This window comes from Mugil cephalus, chromosome 1 (assembly GCF_022458985.1).
Source record: "Mugil cephalus isolate CIBA_MC_2020 chromosome 1, CIBA_Mcephalus_1.1, whole genome shotgun sequence".
Classification (NCBI taxonomy): Eukaryota; Metazoa; Chordata; class Actinopteri; order Mugiliformes; family Mugilidae; genus Mugil; species Mugil cephalus.
Genome location: NC_061770.1, coordinates 1,744,121 through 1,763,711, shown reverse-complemented (window position 1 = coordinate 1,763,711; position 19,591 = coordinate 1,744,121). Strand labels below are relative to the sequence as shown.

General features: G+C 42.4%; 1 protein-coding gene across 10 annotated transcripts in view; it reads left to right on the top strand.

Moving 5' to 3' along the window:
• agrn (agrin) overlaps positions 1-19,591 on the top strand; it is a 238,124-nt gene that overhangs the window by 196,775 nt on the left and 21,758 nt on the right. For all 10 annotated transcript variants that reach the window (XM_047599697.1, XM_047599689.1, XM_047599706.1 and 7 more), the window contains 9 exons: positions 1,298-1,423; positions 6,431-6,558; positions 9,410-9,524; positions 11,138-11,257; positions 11,435-11,830; positions 13,234-13,426; positions 15,585-15,800; positions 16,894-17,123; positions 18,686-18,820. In XM_047599697.1, coding sequence (XP_047455653.1) covers positions 1,298-1,423; positions 6,431-6,558; positions 9,410-9,524; positions 11,138-11,257; positions 11,435-11,830; positions 13,234-13,426; positions 15,585-15,800; positions 16,894-17,123; positions 18,686-18,820 — 1,659 coding nt within the window. The remainder of the gene's footprint in view (positions 1-1,297; positions 1,424-6,430; positions 6,559-9,409; positions 9,525-11,137; positions 11,258-11,434; positions 11,831-13,233; positions 13,427-15,584; positions 15,801-16,893; positions 17,124-18,685; positions 18,821-19,591) is intronic.

The following is a 19,591-nucleotide window of genomic DNA, read 5'->3' as shown; positions in this document are numbered from 1 at the left end:
CCAAGCATGTCTGAATTTTTCTTTTTGTCTTTTCTTCTTATTATTACTGTGTTTGCACACTGAAGTAGTAACACATGTCAGTGTGTGAGTGTGAATGTTTTAGCCAATTAGGGGATGGCACAATGCAAATTTAGGCATGGAGATTAAATCCAGAAAAGGTCTGTTTCTGAGTAAGCGAATGTTTTTGTGAGGTAAGCTTAGTCTTTTCTCCATGTCCTTTTCTCGTGTCACAGAGTATTATGTCCAATTCAAAGGGAACAGACTGTGTAACAAATGTGTATAGATCAGAGGTGCTTATTTGTACATTTTTATATCTGTCTTCCTTTGAATTCTGCACGTACTGTGTATGTGTGTGTGTGTGTGTGTGTGCGTGTGTGCGCGTGTGTGTATTGATTTCACAGCTCTTACGGCTCCCACCAGAGTCGTGCAGCGTCCCTTTGCTCTTATGCATTGCCCTATTTCTCCCACCGGCATTCTCCTCTTCATCCAAGCATCTGTAAATCTGCGGACCACCCGCCAACAGATGCCCCATAAACCCCAGCCTATTGCCGCCTTTAGCCCTCCCCCCACCCTCCCATCACTTTCTTTGACCGCAAGTCCTTGAGCAGGACGTCCTTCGCCTCTGACGTCTTTACGACTTGTTCAGCCGCTAGCTGTTTGCCTCTGCGATTATTTCTAATCTCTGTGCGGCCGTAAACTGCACCGCGTGGACCAAGACAACCCCTCCACCAAGGCGATCATTACAGGGGATGTAGGCTCGCTTCAGATAGAGAAAGAGCAGCCTCTTTTATGTCTTTTATGTCCCAAGATAGCCAGATATACAGTGCCTCCAACACAATACGTGACTGTATCTTTTTTTCCTCCAGGGAAGCCTTGAAAGTTACTGTCAGCCAATCAGCAATCAGCTTTTATCCCGTCTCCCACACGGTGTTTAAGGCGGTCTGTGTGTGACATGACTGGCAATGGTGCCATTTATTGTTCACTGCTTGAGAAAATGAGTTCCAGGTGTAAAATCGGTTCCAGTGAAAATGCCTCCTGACAGATGCCTTTTTTAGTCCAATCACTGGCCAGGCCTCTCAGAAGACTGACAGTGCACAAGCATTTGTAAGAGCAAGAGCAAATTAAGAAAAAAAATTAAAAATGATAGGTTTTGTCCTCAGAAACACAACCTGACCTTGTTGCCCCCAAAGTCTCTTAAAAAATACCTCTCTTCTGGGTTGTTGAGATAAGCTGGGTTGAATTTATGAATGTTCTCAAGATTAATGAATTATAATAAGCCCCTGTGTGTCACCTCCAGGTCTCACGGTGGCGAGCTCCACTTTTCCTACACCTGAGGTCAGGTCGTCCTGCGACAACACAGAGTTTGGCTGCTGTCCCGATGGCAAGACGCCGTCCAGCACTCCAGAGGGCGCCAACTGCCCCTGTAAGTCCAAATGCCCCCTTCAGAAAACATTTACCCTCCAGTAATTTACCTCTGTGTCTTTGTCTGCTGTCTGTTTTTGTTGTTCTGCTGCCCATCTGTAGGTTGTCTAACGCCAAATCCCACAATCTCCATCTCTACTTAGGCTTTCTTTCATTGGTCTTTTTGAAAAAGTAAAGCAGATTTCAGGGTTTTACCATTTATCACTTAAGAATGTGTATTACGGTACTTGCAATTAGCTACCATTCTACTTTAGACTCTTTGCCATCGTATAACTCTTCAAATAATAGATATAAAACTACAACTCACATAAAAGGAACAATTGAAGCATTTTAAGACATTTGTTTTTTTAGTTTTTTTTTTCCGAGGGTGAGATGAAAAGCCTGATTCTGCTCTGTGCATTAAGTACAGAGCTGGAGCCATGTGATAATTAGCTCAGTTTAGCAATGCGTAAAGGCTGAAAGCACAAGAGAACACTTAACACATCCTTCGCCAATTTTTTAAAAAAGACAACCAGCACCAGTGAACACTTTATCTTTTTATTTCACTTTATGGTTGCACAAAAGCACAGAAATGCACACAAACTTGGGTGGAATGACAAGGACTTGTTTTCTCTCTCATCTATCTTCCGCTCAATAATCTAAACTAATCCGGTCCCAGCTTCAGCTCAGTATTCAGTGTTCTGAAGCTTCACTCTTGACCGTTAATTCTACAGCTTAATAAGCTCTACACTTTTGCATGTTTTTAACAACCTTTGTGTCGATGTCCTGAGTGCGGAGTGACTTCTAGCAGTTCCACTTTTTTCAGTTTATGATGAACATTTTTTTCATATTCAATGTTTACTATGGAAATCGTGGCATTGGCCCATCTGTCTTGAAGCCCCAGAACAGGTGGTGTTTTTTTTTCTTTTTTTTTCTGTAGCAGTGCTTTCATGAATCACTTCCCTCATATGTAAATGATTTTATTGACAGGTGGCAGGAATTTCAAAAAAAAGAGAAAAAGCCTCACTGTCTGCCCTTAGTTATCCATGTTTATGAATTTGACAACACCTGGTAGCCTGATCCTGATATTAGTCATTTGCTGCCAGACTCCAGTGAGTTTTTTTCTTCGCTAGTATTTCTTGAAGTCTTTGAATGAAGTCTGGTTTCATCCAACATTATATTCTAGAGTCCCTCTTCTTTTCTTTATAAATAACTGTTGGTTCCTTTATTTTCTTTTACTCACACATCAACCTGCACACACATTCTTCTCTTTATCAGTCAGCGCCACTCTTCCGTATCTCCCTCTTGAGCTATATTTCTCTCTGTTCTCTGCTTCATACCCAGTCAATCTCAATCCAGTCTTGCATCAGTTCATTTCTCTCTGGAGTTGAGCGGAGAGAGATTCAAGGGACTACCAGAGGCCGACGAATGCTGTTGTACCAATCAGTGCCTTCTGCCACACTCAGTTCATAAAGATAAAGGACTCCTTACTCCCCTGTGCTTCTCCCTCCATCCCTCTGTTGAAACCTCCTCTCTGTTTGTCCCAGCAATGGTAGTCTGAGGGATGGTGAAAAGAGAGATACTCTCTGAGCTCTAGGTCACTACTTGAAAAAGCTGAGGCCACAATTATGTGCGTGGAGTTGCATTTCTGTTGAAGGTCCCAAAGCCTTCAATAAACCAGCACAATTTACGGCCACAAAATTCATAGTAGGATTTGAAGAAATTAGGCCACCTTTGGCCTTCGTTGTGTTATAGAAGTTGTTGTTAAATAGGTGAAACCTGGAATGTCGTGTAGAAGTGGAATTCGATGGGACTTGTCCTCAAATCCAGGCAACAGAAGGAGCAGCTTTTTAGCTCAAAGAGATCTGTTATAACAAATCTTCTGAAGCCTGTAAATATTTATCCCTGCTAACAATGACGGCACACAGGCGATCAATACTTCATTCATCTCAAGTGTTACCGATAAAAGCAGGCAGTGCGATATGCTGATCGATAGGCCGGATCTTGTTTTTTCTTCTCAGAAGAGCTCAGGCCCTGCTCCACTCATTAGAAGTGAAATGACACGTCCCCTGTGCGTCGGCTGCCATGTCATTGTACAATCCAGTCTATTGACAGCTGCCCAGCTGTTTCAGAAGCATAAGGACTAATTGTTCATTGCCCCAGTCCCATTTTATTTAGACATCAACTGCCAAAGTGGCTCAAGGTTGAGTTTAATTCACACTCTCGTACACTCAAGGAGCCCTATTAAACTTTGATTGTATTGCGTTGTAAAGATTCAGAGTGGATGTCAGACCTTGGTGGAGAATGGGTGACTTAAAAAAAAGTCTTATCTTTTAGCCATAGAGATAGATTGGAGAACGTTTTGGCTTTATTCGCCAAATGTATTTTCTTTAAACTGTCTGAAACCTCCACGGCAGAAAAAATGATGTGCTAAAGTGACATACACTGTAACTCCTCAAATGGCCACTTGCCTCCAACTGTGACTCAGTACCAATAATTCTCCATGTTAAAATGGCCAAGAAAAGCCTGGTACATGGCTTTGATCCCTGCAGCCAATTTCACTGGTCATAACATCTGTACAGGGGTGTAATTTTATATAACTTACTCATTAAAATTATATCAAAATTAGCTTTATGAAATTATGCATAATTAAGGCTGCGGTTTGATTGACAAGGGGCAGTCCTCACAGGTTGCTAACTATCCGCCTCATAGACTCGATAAAGATGGACGACAGTGCAGCTCCTCAAAAGTGAAGCCAGAGCAAGTAGAGCTCCCCCTGGTGACTGGCAGCAGTATAGGTCAAAAGCCCCACCATGTTAGCAGATGGGAGCCAAACTACAGTAGAACACTAATATACACATCAATTTTTTTTTTTTTTTTTTTTCTGGGATAGTTTCTCTCATTTTAGGTAAGTACTACTGATGATGATGCAAGTGTCAATTTTTCTGAGAATTTTCAATAGAATAGTGACATCATGACTGCTGTGCTAACCCCTCCGTAAAGCAGTTCTGCAGGACTGTGAAAGTTGTTAAAAAAAAATCAATAAGTATAGTGTATAATCCAACATTTCCTTGTAACTGGTGGACGTAGACCAGAGTGCAGGAGAGGGCAGATCGTCAGTAACACGGCTCTGCCTGGCTCTGCTCTAGGACCGTACTGCACAGACTTTGGCTCTGAAATAACGTCAGCTCGGCCAATGCTAGGAAGTGGGGACACATTATCCAACTACACACATATATATATATATACAGTCTAGGCCTCACCTAACCACTTCAGCCCCTCTCATGCTCTGACTTTTTTGGAATTAGCCAGGTGGAGTAAGGCATTTCCAAGATGGCAACGGACATAGAGGAAACACAAAGCTTAAAAACTGCTCTTAAAGAACCCTATAAGTGACATGATAAAAGGTTCAATCATCTTTATTTACAGTCAGTGGTGCTGGCAATACTCATGGGTCTTATATCAGGGGGAATCTCTTCAGATTTCAGACATTCACTCAAGTACTACAAACATCACAAAACTCAAAACATTTTCAGCCAAAACTCAAGAATTCAAATGGTATCCCCTCAAGATTTCTAAAAGGACAGAATAATGACATCCGAAAGTTTTATTAAACTCCATCAAAGTTTTCATTCCACATACTGTATGAGTGCTGACAGACATGGGTGTAAAACCTACTTGAGTTGGCACAACCACAAGGCAGTAATTCTAATTTAATACTCACTCTTACATTTAAGCATACCATTTTAATACGACATCAAGCCGGCAAGTGCTCATGTGAAAGTTAATGGCACACTGAGCTCCAGCTCCACTGAAAACTCTTCCATATGCCAGGGGAAGTCTGACAAATCCACTACATTTAACAGCTCACTGGAATCTGATAGTCAAATAGCTCTGTCCCTCCTTTTATCACTCTCCCTCTCTTTACGTCCGTCATGGTAGTGGGCTGGAAAATCACCCTTTCTGATGTTTGTCTTCTTTGCAGATTAAAAGTCAGATCTCTCTTTCTTTATTTTCCCTTTCCCCATCAACCAGACCTCAACCATTCGCCTCTATTTTATGGCCAGCGTCACATCTGAATCGATGTGTTCTTCCCCGTGAAGGGTTGGGTGGGAGGGGATGTGGGCAGCGTGAGGTTTGTGTGTGTCGGTAGTGTCTGCTGTCCCTTGCATGCAATTTTAAGCAGACTCTGTCAGTCATTGGTCTGGCGACATTAAGGAGACAATTACGACTATCTTTCACGATAATCATACAAGTGCTCTTCCAATTCTCCCTGCCGTTGTTCAGGCAGGGGCAGCCATGATTGATTTGGGCAATTTGTTGCACTGATTACGGGCGGCGTGGAAGCCCGGCATCAGCGGCTCACATGCTCTTCCGTTCTACGCACACGCACACACACACACACACGATTGCTCTTCTCCTTTTAGCTTTATTTCAAGCCCTCTCCTTTGTGTCGGCAGTGCGAAGAAACTGCACAGAGAGTTGATAGATGTTGGACAACATAACCCCCCTCCAAGGTCGGACAGGGATGCCTTTTCTTTGCTGAAGAAGGCACTTTTCAGAGTTCCTTGGGGATGATTCCTCTTTAGTGTGTGTGTTGTTTTTTCCTCATGTATCTGTGTGTGTCTGTCTAACTTGTTGTCTTTTTGCCCAGCCTTCCATGCCACGGCCAGCTTTTGGGATGAGTCTCCGTCTGGTAAAACTGGCCCATTGTTTCACCTCCCCTTTCATTCCTATTTTTTTGTCCTTCCTTTCTTGTGTCATGTGTCACAGTCCACCCCGTCCACCTGCACAACCTCCACCGCCACCACATTCACCTCCAGCGGTCGCCCTCCGGCCCTTTTCAGACCCTCACACATTAAGCAACACACTCACTAACCTCCCCCTGTCAAACACACAAACACACGACCCATCACTAACGCAAAACTGGCACTTCCCCAAAACGAGCCCTGTGTGAAGGCAGTAGGAACAGAGTAATGAAGTAATTGATATCACAGTGTTTCAGTATCATGTCTTCCTCTCCTTCCAGCTACCATGAAGTTCACTGGTTTGTTGCACCTGGACAAGGTGGAGGGCCAGGAGATTTTCCACACGGCAGAGATGAACGACCCAAAGTCAGAGCTGTTCGGAGAGACAGCCCGCAGTATAGAGAGTGCTGTAAGTAGTGTGGGAATACAGTACGATGGGCTTTTTTTTCTTGCCTAAATCTGCTGAAACGAAATATCCTGTCTACGTTGAGAGTATGTAATCTTGTGATGTGATGTGATGTTATAATGGTAGCACAACAAATATTAGATGTCAGTTAATGTGGACAAATATGAAATTGCTTCCTGCTTATTGTCCTTCTTACCTGCATTTGGTCTTAAAACAACACTTACATACTGTCATTGATCAAATTGATGTAATGTGAAAGATTCTCGTGACAAAAACACTAAATAGTCACAATCTCTGCATGTCCCTCGAGCACTTTAGACATTTTTAGCTGTTTGCTTTAGTGTTTAGTCTTTAAACACAGGAGGAAATAAATGTCAGTCTCACTTTTTATTTGCAAATTGCATTAGCGGGCCTACCTGCTGACTGTTTGCCGTAATGACATTTGATAATATACCATATACTGTGTTTGACGCAACTGCAGGACATGGCAAATCAATGCAACAAACCCAAGAGATAACCATAGTCTTGTATTTTGTATTTTCCTGAGAATGTTTTTGATCGAGACTGAAGAAGCCTCAGAAACAACATTCAGAGCATCATGACACTCTTCGCCTAGAGCCAGTCTAATCAAATTCTTTCAGCTCCTTCAGGCGGGTTTCATTGCACGTTTTACTGGCTTGACACCTCTGAAGGTGCTGAGTAATATTCTGCCACGCTGGGCTGAAGTGATGGCTGTGGTCAGACATCTGATAGAAAAATAACAATGATAAAAAAAAAACATATTTGCAAGCTGCGGTCACAGAGGAACATACATCATATCAGAGGCAGATAACATAGCCTGGCTGATATTTGATTTTTAATAAAAGGAGAGCATTGGCAATCTGGTGCATCAGGTGATCCGTAGAAAGTAGTAATTGAATACCTTTTTTTTTTACCGCTGTAGGTAGATCAGGGGAAAATAAGACTTTTCACAGAGCCATTGTTGTGATTTAATATTCTTTTCCTTTCTTCTATTCGGTGATGTACATCAAAATTAGAATTCTGATCACGTCCACGCCAAATGTTTCTTCAGATATACGACTGGTTAATTAAGACTTTTAACAGAATTTGTGTTCACTTAAAAAGAAACACAAGTTTAATAAGACAACTATTAAAAAAAGCAACAGCCCTACGCCGATTTGTGCGAAGACACATTTTTGGATTGCTTGGCAAACACTTCACAGTATGCAAAAGCAGCTTCTCATGTGAGATTAATTAAGACTTTTCAGCAGTTTCAAAAATCGGGTGCATATTCTTGGTGTTTGTCACCGACCACCGACCGGACAGGCACACAGCCCATACAGTAACCATGGTTTGGCCCATGCAGTTTACTCTTGTTGAACTTCTCCACTGTCCGTTTTCTCTGTTGAGCTCAGACCTTTGAACAAACGCCTCTGTTGTCAAGCCAAGGCCTCGCTCCTCTGATGAAACGGGAACTAGTGCTTGTGTGTGTGTGTGTGTGTGTGTGTGTGTGTGTGTGTGTGTGTGTGTGTGTGTGTGTGTGTGTGTTTACACAGTACACTTGTACCAGCTGTTGAATCAGTGTCACTAACCCCCACTGGGACCTAATCTGCTACCTCACAGTGATTTGTGTGTGCGCTTGTTAACGCTCTCAAACTGTGTGTCTCTGAAGCCTGGTGCGCAACTTGACAGCAGCCACCTTCTCTTCATCTTCCAGCACACACATGGGCCACATGCATCCACACTCACACAGACATATGGTATACGTGTGATAAGAATCGAGCTGCAGTTCTTTGATGACATGGCAAGTTTAGTTTAGAACTGTTGAATAAATTGGGATGTAGGAAAGAGATGCAGATCACAGTAAAGAGTCGGATCACTATTACCATCCTCAAGCCAACTTTATTTTTCTACTTTGTTGTTTTGGAATTCTCATGCTCAACAAATTGGACTGGATCATCAATGTCACTGACTAAATAAGCATCTTTTTCACTGATGTTCACCTCCTTATTTCCATGAGTAGAACAGAATGTGAAGAGCATGCACAAAATGAATTATCCTTTCTACCACAAGTCACGGCCATTGCCTGTGTATTGTCTCATAAAATGGTGGAATTTTAAAATAATTATTGGCTTAAGTAAAATCTGTGACATGCAAATGGGGAGTGTGGAGGAGCACTCGCTAGAAACAACAGAAGTGGCCACTCAGAGGAGGCTGTAGTTAAGTGGGTTAGCGGGCCCTGTGGCTGCTGTGATTTTAACCAGCAGCTGAAATGGGGACGAGGATGCAGAGGATTTTCTTGTCGCTTTCGTGGACTGCAGAGTGTTTGAATGTGATTAATCCACCGCCACGCTGGCAAGGACAGAATTAAAGAGAAACACTGAGAATGTGAACTTTTTTTTTTTTTTTTTGAAGTCCTAGCGTGACAATGGCCTAGTTAAAGATATAATATTGGCCCAGATTTGGGGGTAAAGGCAAGTATCACTCTTGGCTTAAAAATACATTTCAGTCAAACCTCCTCAGCCTCCTCTTCGCTCTTCAGGCTCTTACAATATGCAGCATGGGCATTAGAAGCAAAACCAATCAGATTGTCAGGGTAGCATGACATTTATCTTAGCTCCTCCTGGAAACTTATTCCCATAATTAATGCCACAGCAGCAGCTAAATGTCAATTTGTCCACACCCAGTAGGTTTTTCCTCTGCACCTCGATTTGAGAGCTGGTCTTTCCTTCATGGAGATAGTGTACAGTATTCTGAAATTGGCTGCAATAATGACGTAGAGCTCATTACCAGCTTCATTTATCATCTTTTCTCCCTGTTTGTTCTCTCCTCCCGCTCCCTCTTTCCTCCTCAGCTAAACGAGTTGTTCAGGAAGTCAGGGGTGCGCAAAGATTTTATGAGTGTCCGTGTTCGCAAACTGCAACAAAGCAACTCCATCCTGGCCGTTGTTGAGGCCCACTTCAAGCCAGGTGAGTGATCTTTGATATAGAGATATATGTGCTTCCTCCAGCAAGGAAAAAATACCAAAATATTAAAAGAAAGTGGAAAAAGAGTTTGGCCACTGGCCACAAAAGACCTACTTTTTTATAAAGACTAATGTACCATATCGCCTTTTTAAGTACATTTAATTTTTTGTTACCCCTGGATCGGAAATTAAGCACTGGGGCGAAATTTTGGCCTAGAATATTTAGTATAGCACAGATTTGTCCTGGAAGCCAGACCAAGTTTGCCATCCTCAAGTAATTTTGCCTCTGATTGGTTGTTTGACTATCTGCTTGTGTGCAGAGATATTGTTCTTCTCTGTATCTGCCGAACATGCCGCATAATGAAATCCAATTCGCTCGCCCACTCACTATATGCAGTAGATAGCATATTCTTAATGTTCCACTGTTTTCTCAAACTAAATCTGTGTAGGTGTGGCATATTTAACATTAGTATTCATCATTAATGTTCAGGGCAGTTGTGGCATAATAGCCAAAGTGCACATGCTCATATCGATTCATTCTGAGTTATCATAAAAACTAAAATATACAGAGTTGGCACAACAGAAAAAACAAACAAAACCAAAAAAAAAAAAAAAAAAAAAAAAACAGTTTAAATCACCACAACCTCAGCGTATTCCATCTTAAGTAAAGTCAAGCAAATGGACAAAAAACAAATCTATTTCAAAATACACACGCCACAAGCACACACAATACAACCAAATATAGAAATGTAATGCAAGTGGTGCAAATGATAACTGAGATGGTGGACTGTGCTTCGTCTTCGCAGGCCTGTGCACTTTGAGTGCTTTCTGCTTAGTTTTTATTTAGCTCATGTTTTGAGGCACTCAATATTTTTCCTCACTAGATTCTTTTATTAGTATTATTATTTTCTATTCAGTGACAATCTTAATCTCTTGTTTGCACCAATTTACCTTCTTATTAAAAACAACCAGTGCCATCGCAAGGTTCTTTCCTTCTCTTAGATGTTCAAAGGAGTATTTGTTATTTTTTCAGCCAGGAAAGGTTCCTTGACTGATCCTGCCTGGGAGTTTGCACACAGGCTTTAAAACACTGAGCTACTAAAGTTTCCTTGATGTGTTCACATTCAGTTTACATTACATATTCACAGGCATGTACAGTATTCACTACTTTCACTTCCACACATAGAAAGTGCTGATTTGTCATTAAAACAAAGTCTTGGATGGACTGTATATGCTGATATATGTCACAGCTGGTCTTTTACACAGCTTTACACAAAACATCACCTTTCCCTTTTTTCCTATTTTACGAGCACCGTTTAGCGCCCTTCATATTTTTCACATGGGCCGACGGGTGCTGTTATGTAGCGCTCCTCCATGGCCTGTAAAGCAAACATCTGTGGCGAACATTATGAGAGCCATTCATCTGAAAAAAAAAAAAAAAAAAAGCTGGACAAGCGACGGCTGGAGGACAAGTGGTCCGCTGAGACCTTCCACCTGTCATACAGAGGGCTGCCTGATATATCCATTGTACCATTAAAGAAGCTTGAGTCCTGTATTTGCTTTGGAATGCTCCTCAGAGGCCTTGTCCTGAGTGCTTGTATCTCTTGTTTATTGTAGACACAAGATACACCGTGGAGGACATCGAAGGAGCCCTGCTGAAACAGTTAAAGGCCTCCAAAGACACCAGCATCTCTGTGAAGAAGCCCGAGGATGAGAATATTCAATTCACCAATTATGGTAATACAGTGTGGACTTAACAGGAGTGTGTAGGGATTAATAAAATGAAAGGGGGATTTAAGTTATTCATGAGGTGATTTATCAAAGGGTCTGAAGGAAATCACAGGGCCACAGCCTCAGCACATTTTAACATCTCTTTCTCCAACTTCCATTGTTCTCTGCCCGGTCTGTTGACAGGCCTGTCCTCCACCCCCATCTTCACCACCACTACCACCACCACCACAGCATCCATCACCACAGCCGCTCCCACCACTACGACCAGGCCTCCGGCGACTTCCTCCTACTTCACCAGCCGCCCACTGGGCACCACTCGCAGGCCCTTCAGCAGCAGACGTACCACCACAACCACAGCACCCGTCACCACGCCGCTCCCCACCACCACCACTGTAGCTGTCACCACAACCGCATTGCCTCCCGCCACCACCAACCCCGGCATCAGAGGCAGGCATGGCGACATCTCCCAGAAGCCCTGCGACTCCCACCCCTGCCTCCACGGGGGCACCTGCGAGGACGAAGGCAACGACTTCAGCTGCAAGTGCCCTGCCGGCCGAGGAGGATCTGTGTGTGAGAAGGGTGAGTTTCTCTTCATTCACATTCACAAAATTACCATTCACAAATTATGAACTATTTTTTTCCTCTCATATTTGTAATTACTCTTAAATCAAAAGTTTCAAAGCCTTCTATTTTAAACTCTTCTAAGATATGACCTGGAAAAGACCTTCTCTATATTTTGATACAATTGCAGTTAGCAAATCCAATGTCTGCACCAAAGGGTGACATTTAGGAAGATCTTACAGCAACAAAGAGCATTTTAGGCACTCCACTTTCCATTGTGCCAATCAAACCTTTTAGCTGTTTTATAACCACTCCTGACCATATCCTAAAGGGTTCTAATACATTTTGCCACCATTATAATAAAAAATAACTCAAGTACTAAATAGATATTTTATTGAAGGAAACCTTTATTTTAAAGGGAAGAAGAAAAGAAATGTATTCCAACTGTCGTGCAACACTTTTCTCTAATTGTAGTAAGAGCAGCGTGATACCTTATGCCAGTGGCAGTGAGAGTAATGACTTTCAGTTAACGCCAGAATATGTAAATGAAATGTTATATCATCGCAGCTGTGGATTTATTGGATCATATAAACAGCAGTCAGAGCACTGGACAGAGAGTTATTTTATGTTAGATTTTGTTTTAGAAAGAGACCACGAGTTGAAGAGTAATTGAGCATCTCTTCTCGGTGCTTCAAACTCATCTTATTCAGACATGAGCAGACGCTCAGCAAAGGCAACACAGGATGCAATCAGTGCCTCGGAGAAAATCAAAAATCATGCAGAACTTCTTGAGAGCGCGACTCTTTTTTTTCTCTCCTCTTATTCTACTTTTTTTGCGGAACGAGGAGTGACCTCACACAGCTGCATCTTAAGATAACTGACACTAATTGCTTTGACGGGGATTAGCTGGCCTGAATCAGTGTGTGTCTTTGAGTTAGACTGACTGAATGAAATTGTGCACGCACACTCACAGATGTGTGCACGTCAGCCTCCTCCAGATCAATCAAGTCATTAGGAAAGAAGGAGCTCATCAGCTGCCATTCTCCTCAGAGCGATGGACAGAAAGGCAGATGGACAGAGAAAAGGGAAGACAAAGTGGCTGATAATAAATAAATAATCATAATTGTGGAGTGGATAAAAAAAATCAACAAATGATTTCTGTGTGAGTGCATGACTTTGTGAATGTGTATTAGAGTGGGGGGAAAACCCTCCTTTTTCTCAGCCTCCTTTCTTTGACAAACTCAAAATGCATTTAAAAAAACAAAACAAAACAAACATCCTTCCTTAAATAAACTGACACAGAGGCTTATTTTTCTGTCAAGAGCCAGTGACACTGCACCACCACACACTTAATTGAGCACATTAAACTTCTATTAAGCTGTGTAATGACAAGATTGCTTGTTGTCTTTATTACTCCACAGTGATCAAGTACTTTATCCCGTCATTTGGTGGCCAGTCCTACTTGGCCTTCCCAACCATGAGCGCATACCACACGGTCCGTATTGCCATGGAGTTCAGAGCATCCAACATGACCGGCCTTCTTCTCTACAATGGCCAGAATGGCAAGAAGGACTTCATCTCTCTGGCCCTGGTGAACGGGAGGGTCGAGCTCAGGTGAGCATCGGCTGAGTTAGTCATGGCTGCGTCATTGTCAGCTATCGATTCCTCGGCTTTTGTTTGATTTAATTTGATCAGCGATTTTATCCTCCCAATCCATCCCCTGAAAATTCAATGAAGCTTTAATGATCCCCACGAGGGAACTTGGTCATTGCAGCAGCTGAGGGAGGATGTAAATAAGAGTAAAACAAATAGACGGCACTGGAGATAATGAGGCAAATAATTACAGCAAGTAAACATGTTGAAGACAGCGGTGCCAGAAAATATAGATACAGGAGCTTGTTCTCAGACTTGTATGTTGAGGCAATGAATGCTTTCAGAAAATATGTTGAGACCTTCAGATTAACAGGACGTTCACAGGCGGTAGAAATATATGCACAGTGATATGTGCAGGAGGTCTGACATGGGCCTTTCATTTGTTAATCAAATACATACAGTTAAGGAAAAATGTTAATAAGAAGCAGTGACCTAGGAATGCATCCAGAAAATTAACATACTTTCCTTCTGACATTTATATAGAAATATACTGATGCTGATGACAATCATCAAATATAATTTGCATTAATTTTAAGGTTCCTTATGTCACCTTTGCGTTAGCCTGGAGTATTGGACTGGTGGTCCTCCAGTGTATGTAATGTATATTGTAGCAGTTTAAAAATCAAAGGTGGACTTGCAAGGCCAATAATAAAGAAATGCAGAAATCACAAGATAAATTGCATCATTGCTTTGGCTTCATTTGAGGAGCCGTTCCACCTCCATCTTTATTTACAGTCTATGTTCAAGATGGATAGTAGACCAGGGTTACATTCATCTTGGCAATGTCAATCTGCAACTTTCTTTAGTTGCAAAATGATCTTTGAGCCATATCAAAATCATGGCGCGATTTGAACCACATCGAAAAATGATTTGTTTCTCATAACTGACTACCCAGTGGAGGCATACTCACCTCTTATCAAAATATGAGTCAGGTACAATTAGGTGTTCAAATGACTAATCTAATTTAACACCACAGTGCTCTGATGACGTGTATGACTGCATAGTCATACCACAGAGCCAAAACAATATACTGTATAATAAAATTTCCAACAATTTCCAGGGTTTGCCCTCTGTTAGTTCAACCCTCCCTGCCTGATAAATCCATCTTCCATCCCTGCCCTCGGTTAGCAATGTAGAGTCGCCTGACCAAAATTGGTTCTGACGTGTGAAATTGGTGTTATCCACCTTTAAGATGCATGGTATATATATAGTATTATCAAGTGTCAGTTTTGGACTGATGCTGACAGTAAGTAAACGTTTCATCCAGTCTGTTGAAATGGGACAGTTATCCTGCCAGACACCTACACAAACACTAAGCATTCATGTCTTCTCCTGCTGTGGAATTGTGTGAATAGAAGTGTCTTTAGAAGAGCCGTGACTGGACTTGTTAGAGATTTTGCACTTCTTCTGTTGTGCACCTATTATTTCAAGCACCATTTCCTTATCTTTTGGGTCTCGTATTTCACCCCGACCCCCCGAAGCCCTTTTAGTTTCTCCCAACCTGGCCAGGTTAGATTTCTTTATTCGGAGTGAAATCAATTGCAAACTAAAGGAGATCATTAGTCACTTGTGCTCTCAAATGCAGCTCTGCCTTAGTTCCAGAAATACAGCTGTGAGATTACCACCCACAGCTCTGCAAATCCAAGACGTGTGGAGAAGAACTAATTATTTGTGGCAGATAATTGCTCTCAGGTTGCGCTAATACTACCGTATGTGTGGGTGCATGTACATGACGGCTCTTTTCTCCGATGATATGGTCTTTTTCTCAACAAAACCTCATTAGATAAAAGGTTGAATTAAAATGAGGCAGTGAAAGACATTTTTTGAGTGAGCAACTGCTTCATTCCAGTCACATACTGTAGTTAGGAATCCTAAATGGGAGGTCTCCTGCCCTCTTTCTTTCATCTATCGCTGTCTTGTTTAGCATTCTGAGCAGATTTATTCTCGTCAATAGCGCTGCACGATACGGAACAGGCATACATACTCCCCGAATTTGTGTGGTAAACTTGTATGGAGTTATAAAGTACATATCAGCACTATGATAGGAGTTGCTGCAAGTAATCTTTGGATAAAGCTGACTGAATCAGCATCTGAATGTGCTTTTATCAACTCTCCTCAGGTTCAACACAGGTTCGGGCACAGGCACACTGACCAGCAAAGTTCAAATCAGTCAGGGCCGATGGCATCAGCTGGTGGTGAATCGCAACCGCAGGAGTGCTGTACTCAGGGTGGATGAAGAGCTGCAAATCGACGGCGAGAGTCCACGGGGGACAGACGGCCTCAACCTTGACACTGACCTGTTCATAGGAGGCGTGCCAGATGATATAAAGCAAGAGTAAGACCCTCCATTTACAACTACGGTTTCATCTCTATGGTAGAAGTTGCTGCACCAAGTAAATTTATCAACTGTTTCTTCCAGTCTTAAGGCTTTTTATATTAACTCCAGTGTTCCACTAATTCTGAGCAACATGTCATTATTTGACATAGCATCCCCCCAAATACAGGATGAACTAGGCTGATGTATGTAGCAATATGCAGAACCCACCCCAAGGACCCTGCCGTTTTAGCTGATATTTTGTGCTACTGGTGCATGTTCCCAAACACATTTGCAGTTAATGAGTATAGGGCCTCCAGGGGGGCTATTCAGGGCCTCGGTTGCCTTTTTGATAATCCGGCCTTGCTTTCTTGTGCAGACTACATCTCCTAATCTCCCATATGAATAGTAAAGTGCTTTGGATAAATGGACTGCATTTACTTGCATTTGTTTTATACCTGGCATTAAATCATGTTGGGATTAGTACTGGCTAGAAAGATTTTCACAGCTTCCACTGGCCCCTTTATTTCTATTAATAGAACTTTATACCGTCAGTACATCAAACATTTTGGATTATTTTGAAGCTACGAATGAAGCGAAACTGTGAAGAATGATTCTTCCTTGACCTCCTCCCCTACAGCAATACATAGACTTCTACATTAAATTACATACTGATGTTAAATTATCAGTTAATGTGTATTTTTTAAATTATTTAATACACCCTCTAGTGGCCTTATTATCAGGGACAATGTGCCATACATTGTCAGCCACTGCCACTGGAGATGGGGTTTAAGTACTGGACTCAAAAATACAATACAATACAGTTACCTAAAAGCATCTAAAATCTATGAGTTTCTATGAGTTAGTTTATATGACATATGCATGAACATCTTAAACTTGGTATTAGTAATGACTTTTTCCATTTTTCTGTATCATTATAGCTATACTTAAGAACTTTTGTCTTGCCATTTTGGCAGTGATACTAACAGAAACTGTCGACACATTCATATGACGTATTTCTATAGTCCCTCAGTCGGTCGTGTTCTTTCAGCATCACTCAGGATCAGTAGCATCATAACTGTCACTTTCTGTCTTGCTCCTTCCTCGTCATTAGCACACGGGAAAGGACAGCGGTGGCCACGGGTTTGGTGGGCTGCATCCGCTTGCTGGATGTCAACAACCGGGTGCTCAACCTCCAGGAGAACGGAGGCGACATTCTGTACGGCAGTGGAGTTGGTGAATGTGGTAACAACCCCTGCCAGCCAAACCCCTGCAAGAACGGCGGTGTATGCCAGGTCAAGGAGGCAGAGATGTTCCACTGCAAGTGTAGCAAAGGATTCTGGGGTAAGGTGTTGACATTCATCACTGAGGCGTTGAAGTTTAGCAGTTTTCAGAATACTTATAGTGAGATATCTCAAAAGTAATGGAATTTTGAAGTTAATTCCAATGAAAGTGTAGGAAAATAGCTGGAAAATATGTCTTATTTATCACCTTGTAGTTGATGTTATGTTAATATATATATATACATATATATATATATATATATCCGTGTTGCCTTGGATTCAGAGTGGTCATGCCTTGCTCACAAATCCCCAGTAAGCTTGACAGGCTAATTTGACAGTGTAGCTCATACCCCCAGCAGGAGCACTAGAAGTCATTTTGTAAACACCCAACATCATCATGTCTGTGTGTCCAATGGAGAAATGAGAGATTAAATGTTGACGGAGTGCAGACAACATGAAAACTTTAAACAAATTCTCAGTGACTGGTCTCTGGCCTACCTCTACTTCCACATCCCTTCTTCCTCTCATTCTTCCTGCAGCAGATGGCAACTAACAAGCAACTGAGAGAGACTGTAGTTAAGAGCAGACACGATCAGGGCCTAGTGAAGCGTGGCCCTAGATGGTGACACCATAGCCGACTGCAGGAAGTTTCACAAAAGCAATTGTTGGAGTTAAGCTTTTATGCTTGAATAGCAGAGGTTTTTATACTCATGTAAGGGGCAATCTGTTTTTAAGTTGCAATGACCATTGTCCTTGAATTTAAAATGTGGATCAATAAAGTATCTTGTTACATTTATTTAGATGCTTTTATGTTTTGTTGTTGCTCCTGAGAAGCTTGGGGAGGAGAATAGAAAACGCTGTAGTAGAAGTACTGCTGTGATAAGGACTGTGCTGGCAACAAGGCATAAAATGAATGGTGATAATGAGGATTGGACTGATGCCTGCGGACTTGCATTCAAGTTAATTTTGTCACGATGGTAAAGGTGGCCAAGATTTCCTTTCTGGGGGGGGCAGAGACAGAGAGAGGAGAGAATACATGGGTGGGGTGAGTTGTAGTTAGTGGGAGGACATGTGAGGACAGCTGGATGAATGAGGGACGTGAGATAATATTAGCGCTAAGCAAGAAGGAAAAGGAGGAAAAGATAGGGGGAAAAAAGAGCTATGGAAGGGAAGAAGAGAGACCGGAGCATACAAGGCAGCTTCCAAAACCGAAAGACAGGAAAACGGGGCAGACCTGTGAGCTCAGCAGGGATGAGGTTCATTAAAGCACTCTCCTCACCACAGGCCCTGACTGCTAAAGTAATGATGGTTGAATTTAGACGGGCTGTGGCAGAGGGCAAAACCATCATCTACCAGCCTTTCACACAGTCAACATTGGCCCAGAAACAGAGCCACGTGGCAGGGAGGCTCCCCACTCTTTAATCTGGACGTGTAATATTTCCAAATCCTATTAGAAAATGACCTCTATTACAGAGGAAATCCTCATCCCCCCTTCTCTCCCCTTTTTTTTTGTCTGCCCCTCGTCTCTGATAGGATAACACAGACAGAGGAAAATGTTGGTGCTTGTTGCAAGTTTCATTGGTGGATTTCTCATGGTGTATATCTATGTATGTGTGTGTCTAGGTCCAAAATGTGCTGACAACCGTGACCCATGCGAATCCAACATGTGCCAGTCACCTTCGCAGTGCCAGGCTCTCCCCGAGGGAGGCTACAAATGCGAGTGTCCCATGGGACATGAAGGGAGATTCTGTGATAGAGGTAACTTCACAAAACACTGCGCTGTAACATCATTGTTGAGGTATTCTCCAGAGCACTGCTCTTTTGGTCTAGAGTCAGCTAAGTAGCTCCTCCTCTGTTTTTGCCTATTTTTTTTCTTCTTTTCTTTCCGCTCCGTGACATTTCCATCCGCCCTGACTCGAAAAGGGAGATCAAACGCAGAAGTAGGGGAGTGCGCCTTCAGGGTTGGTGGGTTACAGAACTGAGGTAGATGATTGGCCCCGTCGGGCCTTTCACCACATCGACTCAGTTACGCTTGTTAGTGGGTAAGCAGAAGAGAAGCTCCCTCCCTCCCTCCCTGCCTATCCGCCCACAGGTGTTGTGTTCAAACATGATTGTTGGTACTTAGTCTCACATGGCAGAACCAGGCCGCTGCTGGGAAAGACCAGAGCACTGCTCAGCTGCTTTTGAAGTTCATCATTAGCACTTTTGGCGGTGTCACATTCTGAAGTCTACTCGTGTATTTCCCTCCCTGCCTTTGTAGATGTTGTCATAAATGTTTGCAGAAGTTGACTTCTGCAACTGCAAATTAAAGAGAATATAGTATCACGCACATTTTGAACAAAAGAGAACCATGCGCCTTTGCACTTCTGGGAATTTAGAAAAGGCAGATGGGAATAGCCTCCCTCCAAGCAGGTGATTAAAATAAATTGAGGTGAACCAAAATCAATGTGAGCGAGAGCATCTCCCATTCCAAAAGGCTATTTTTTTCACAGGAATCAATGAGATGACTAATCGCATCAGTCCTTCCTG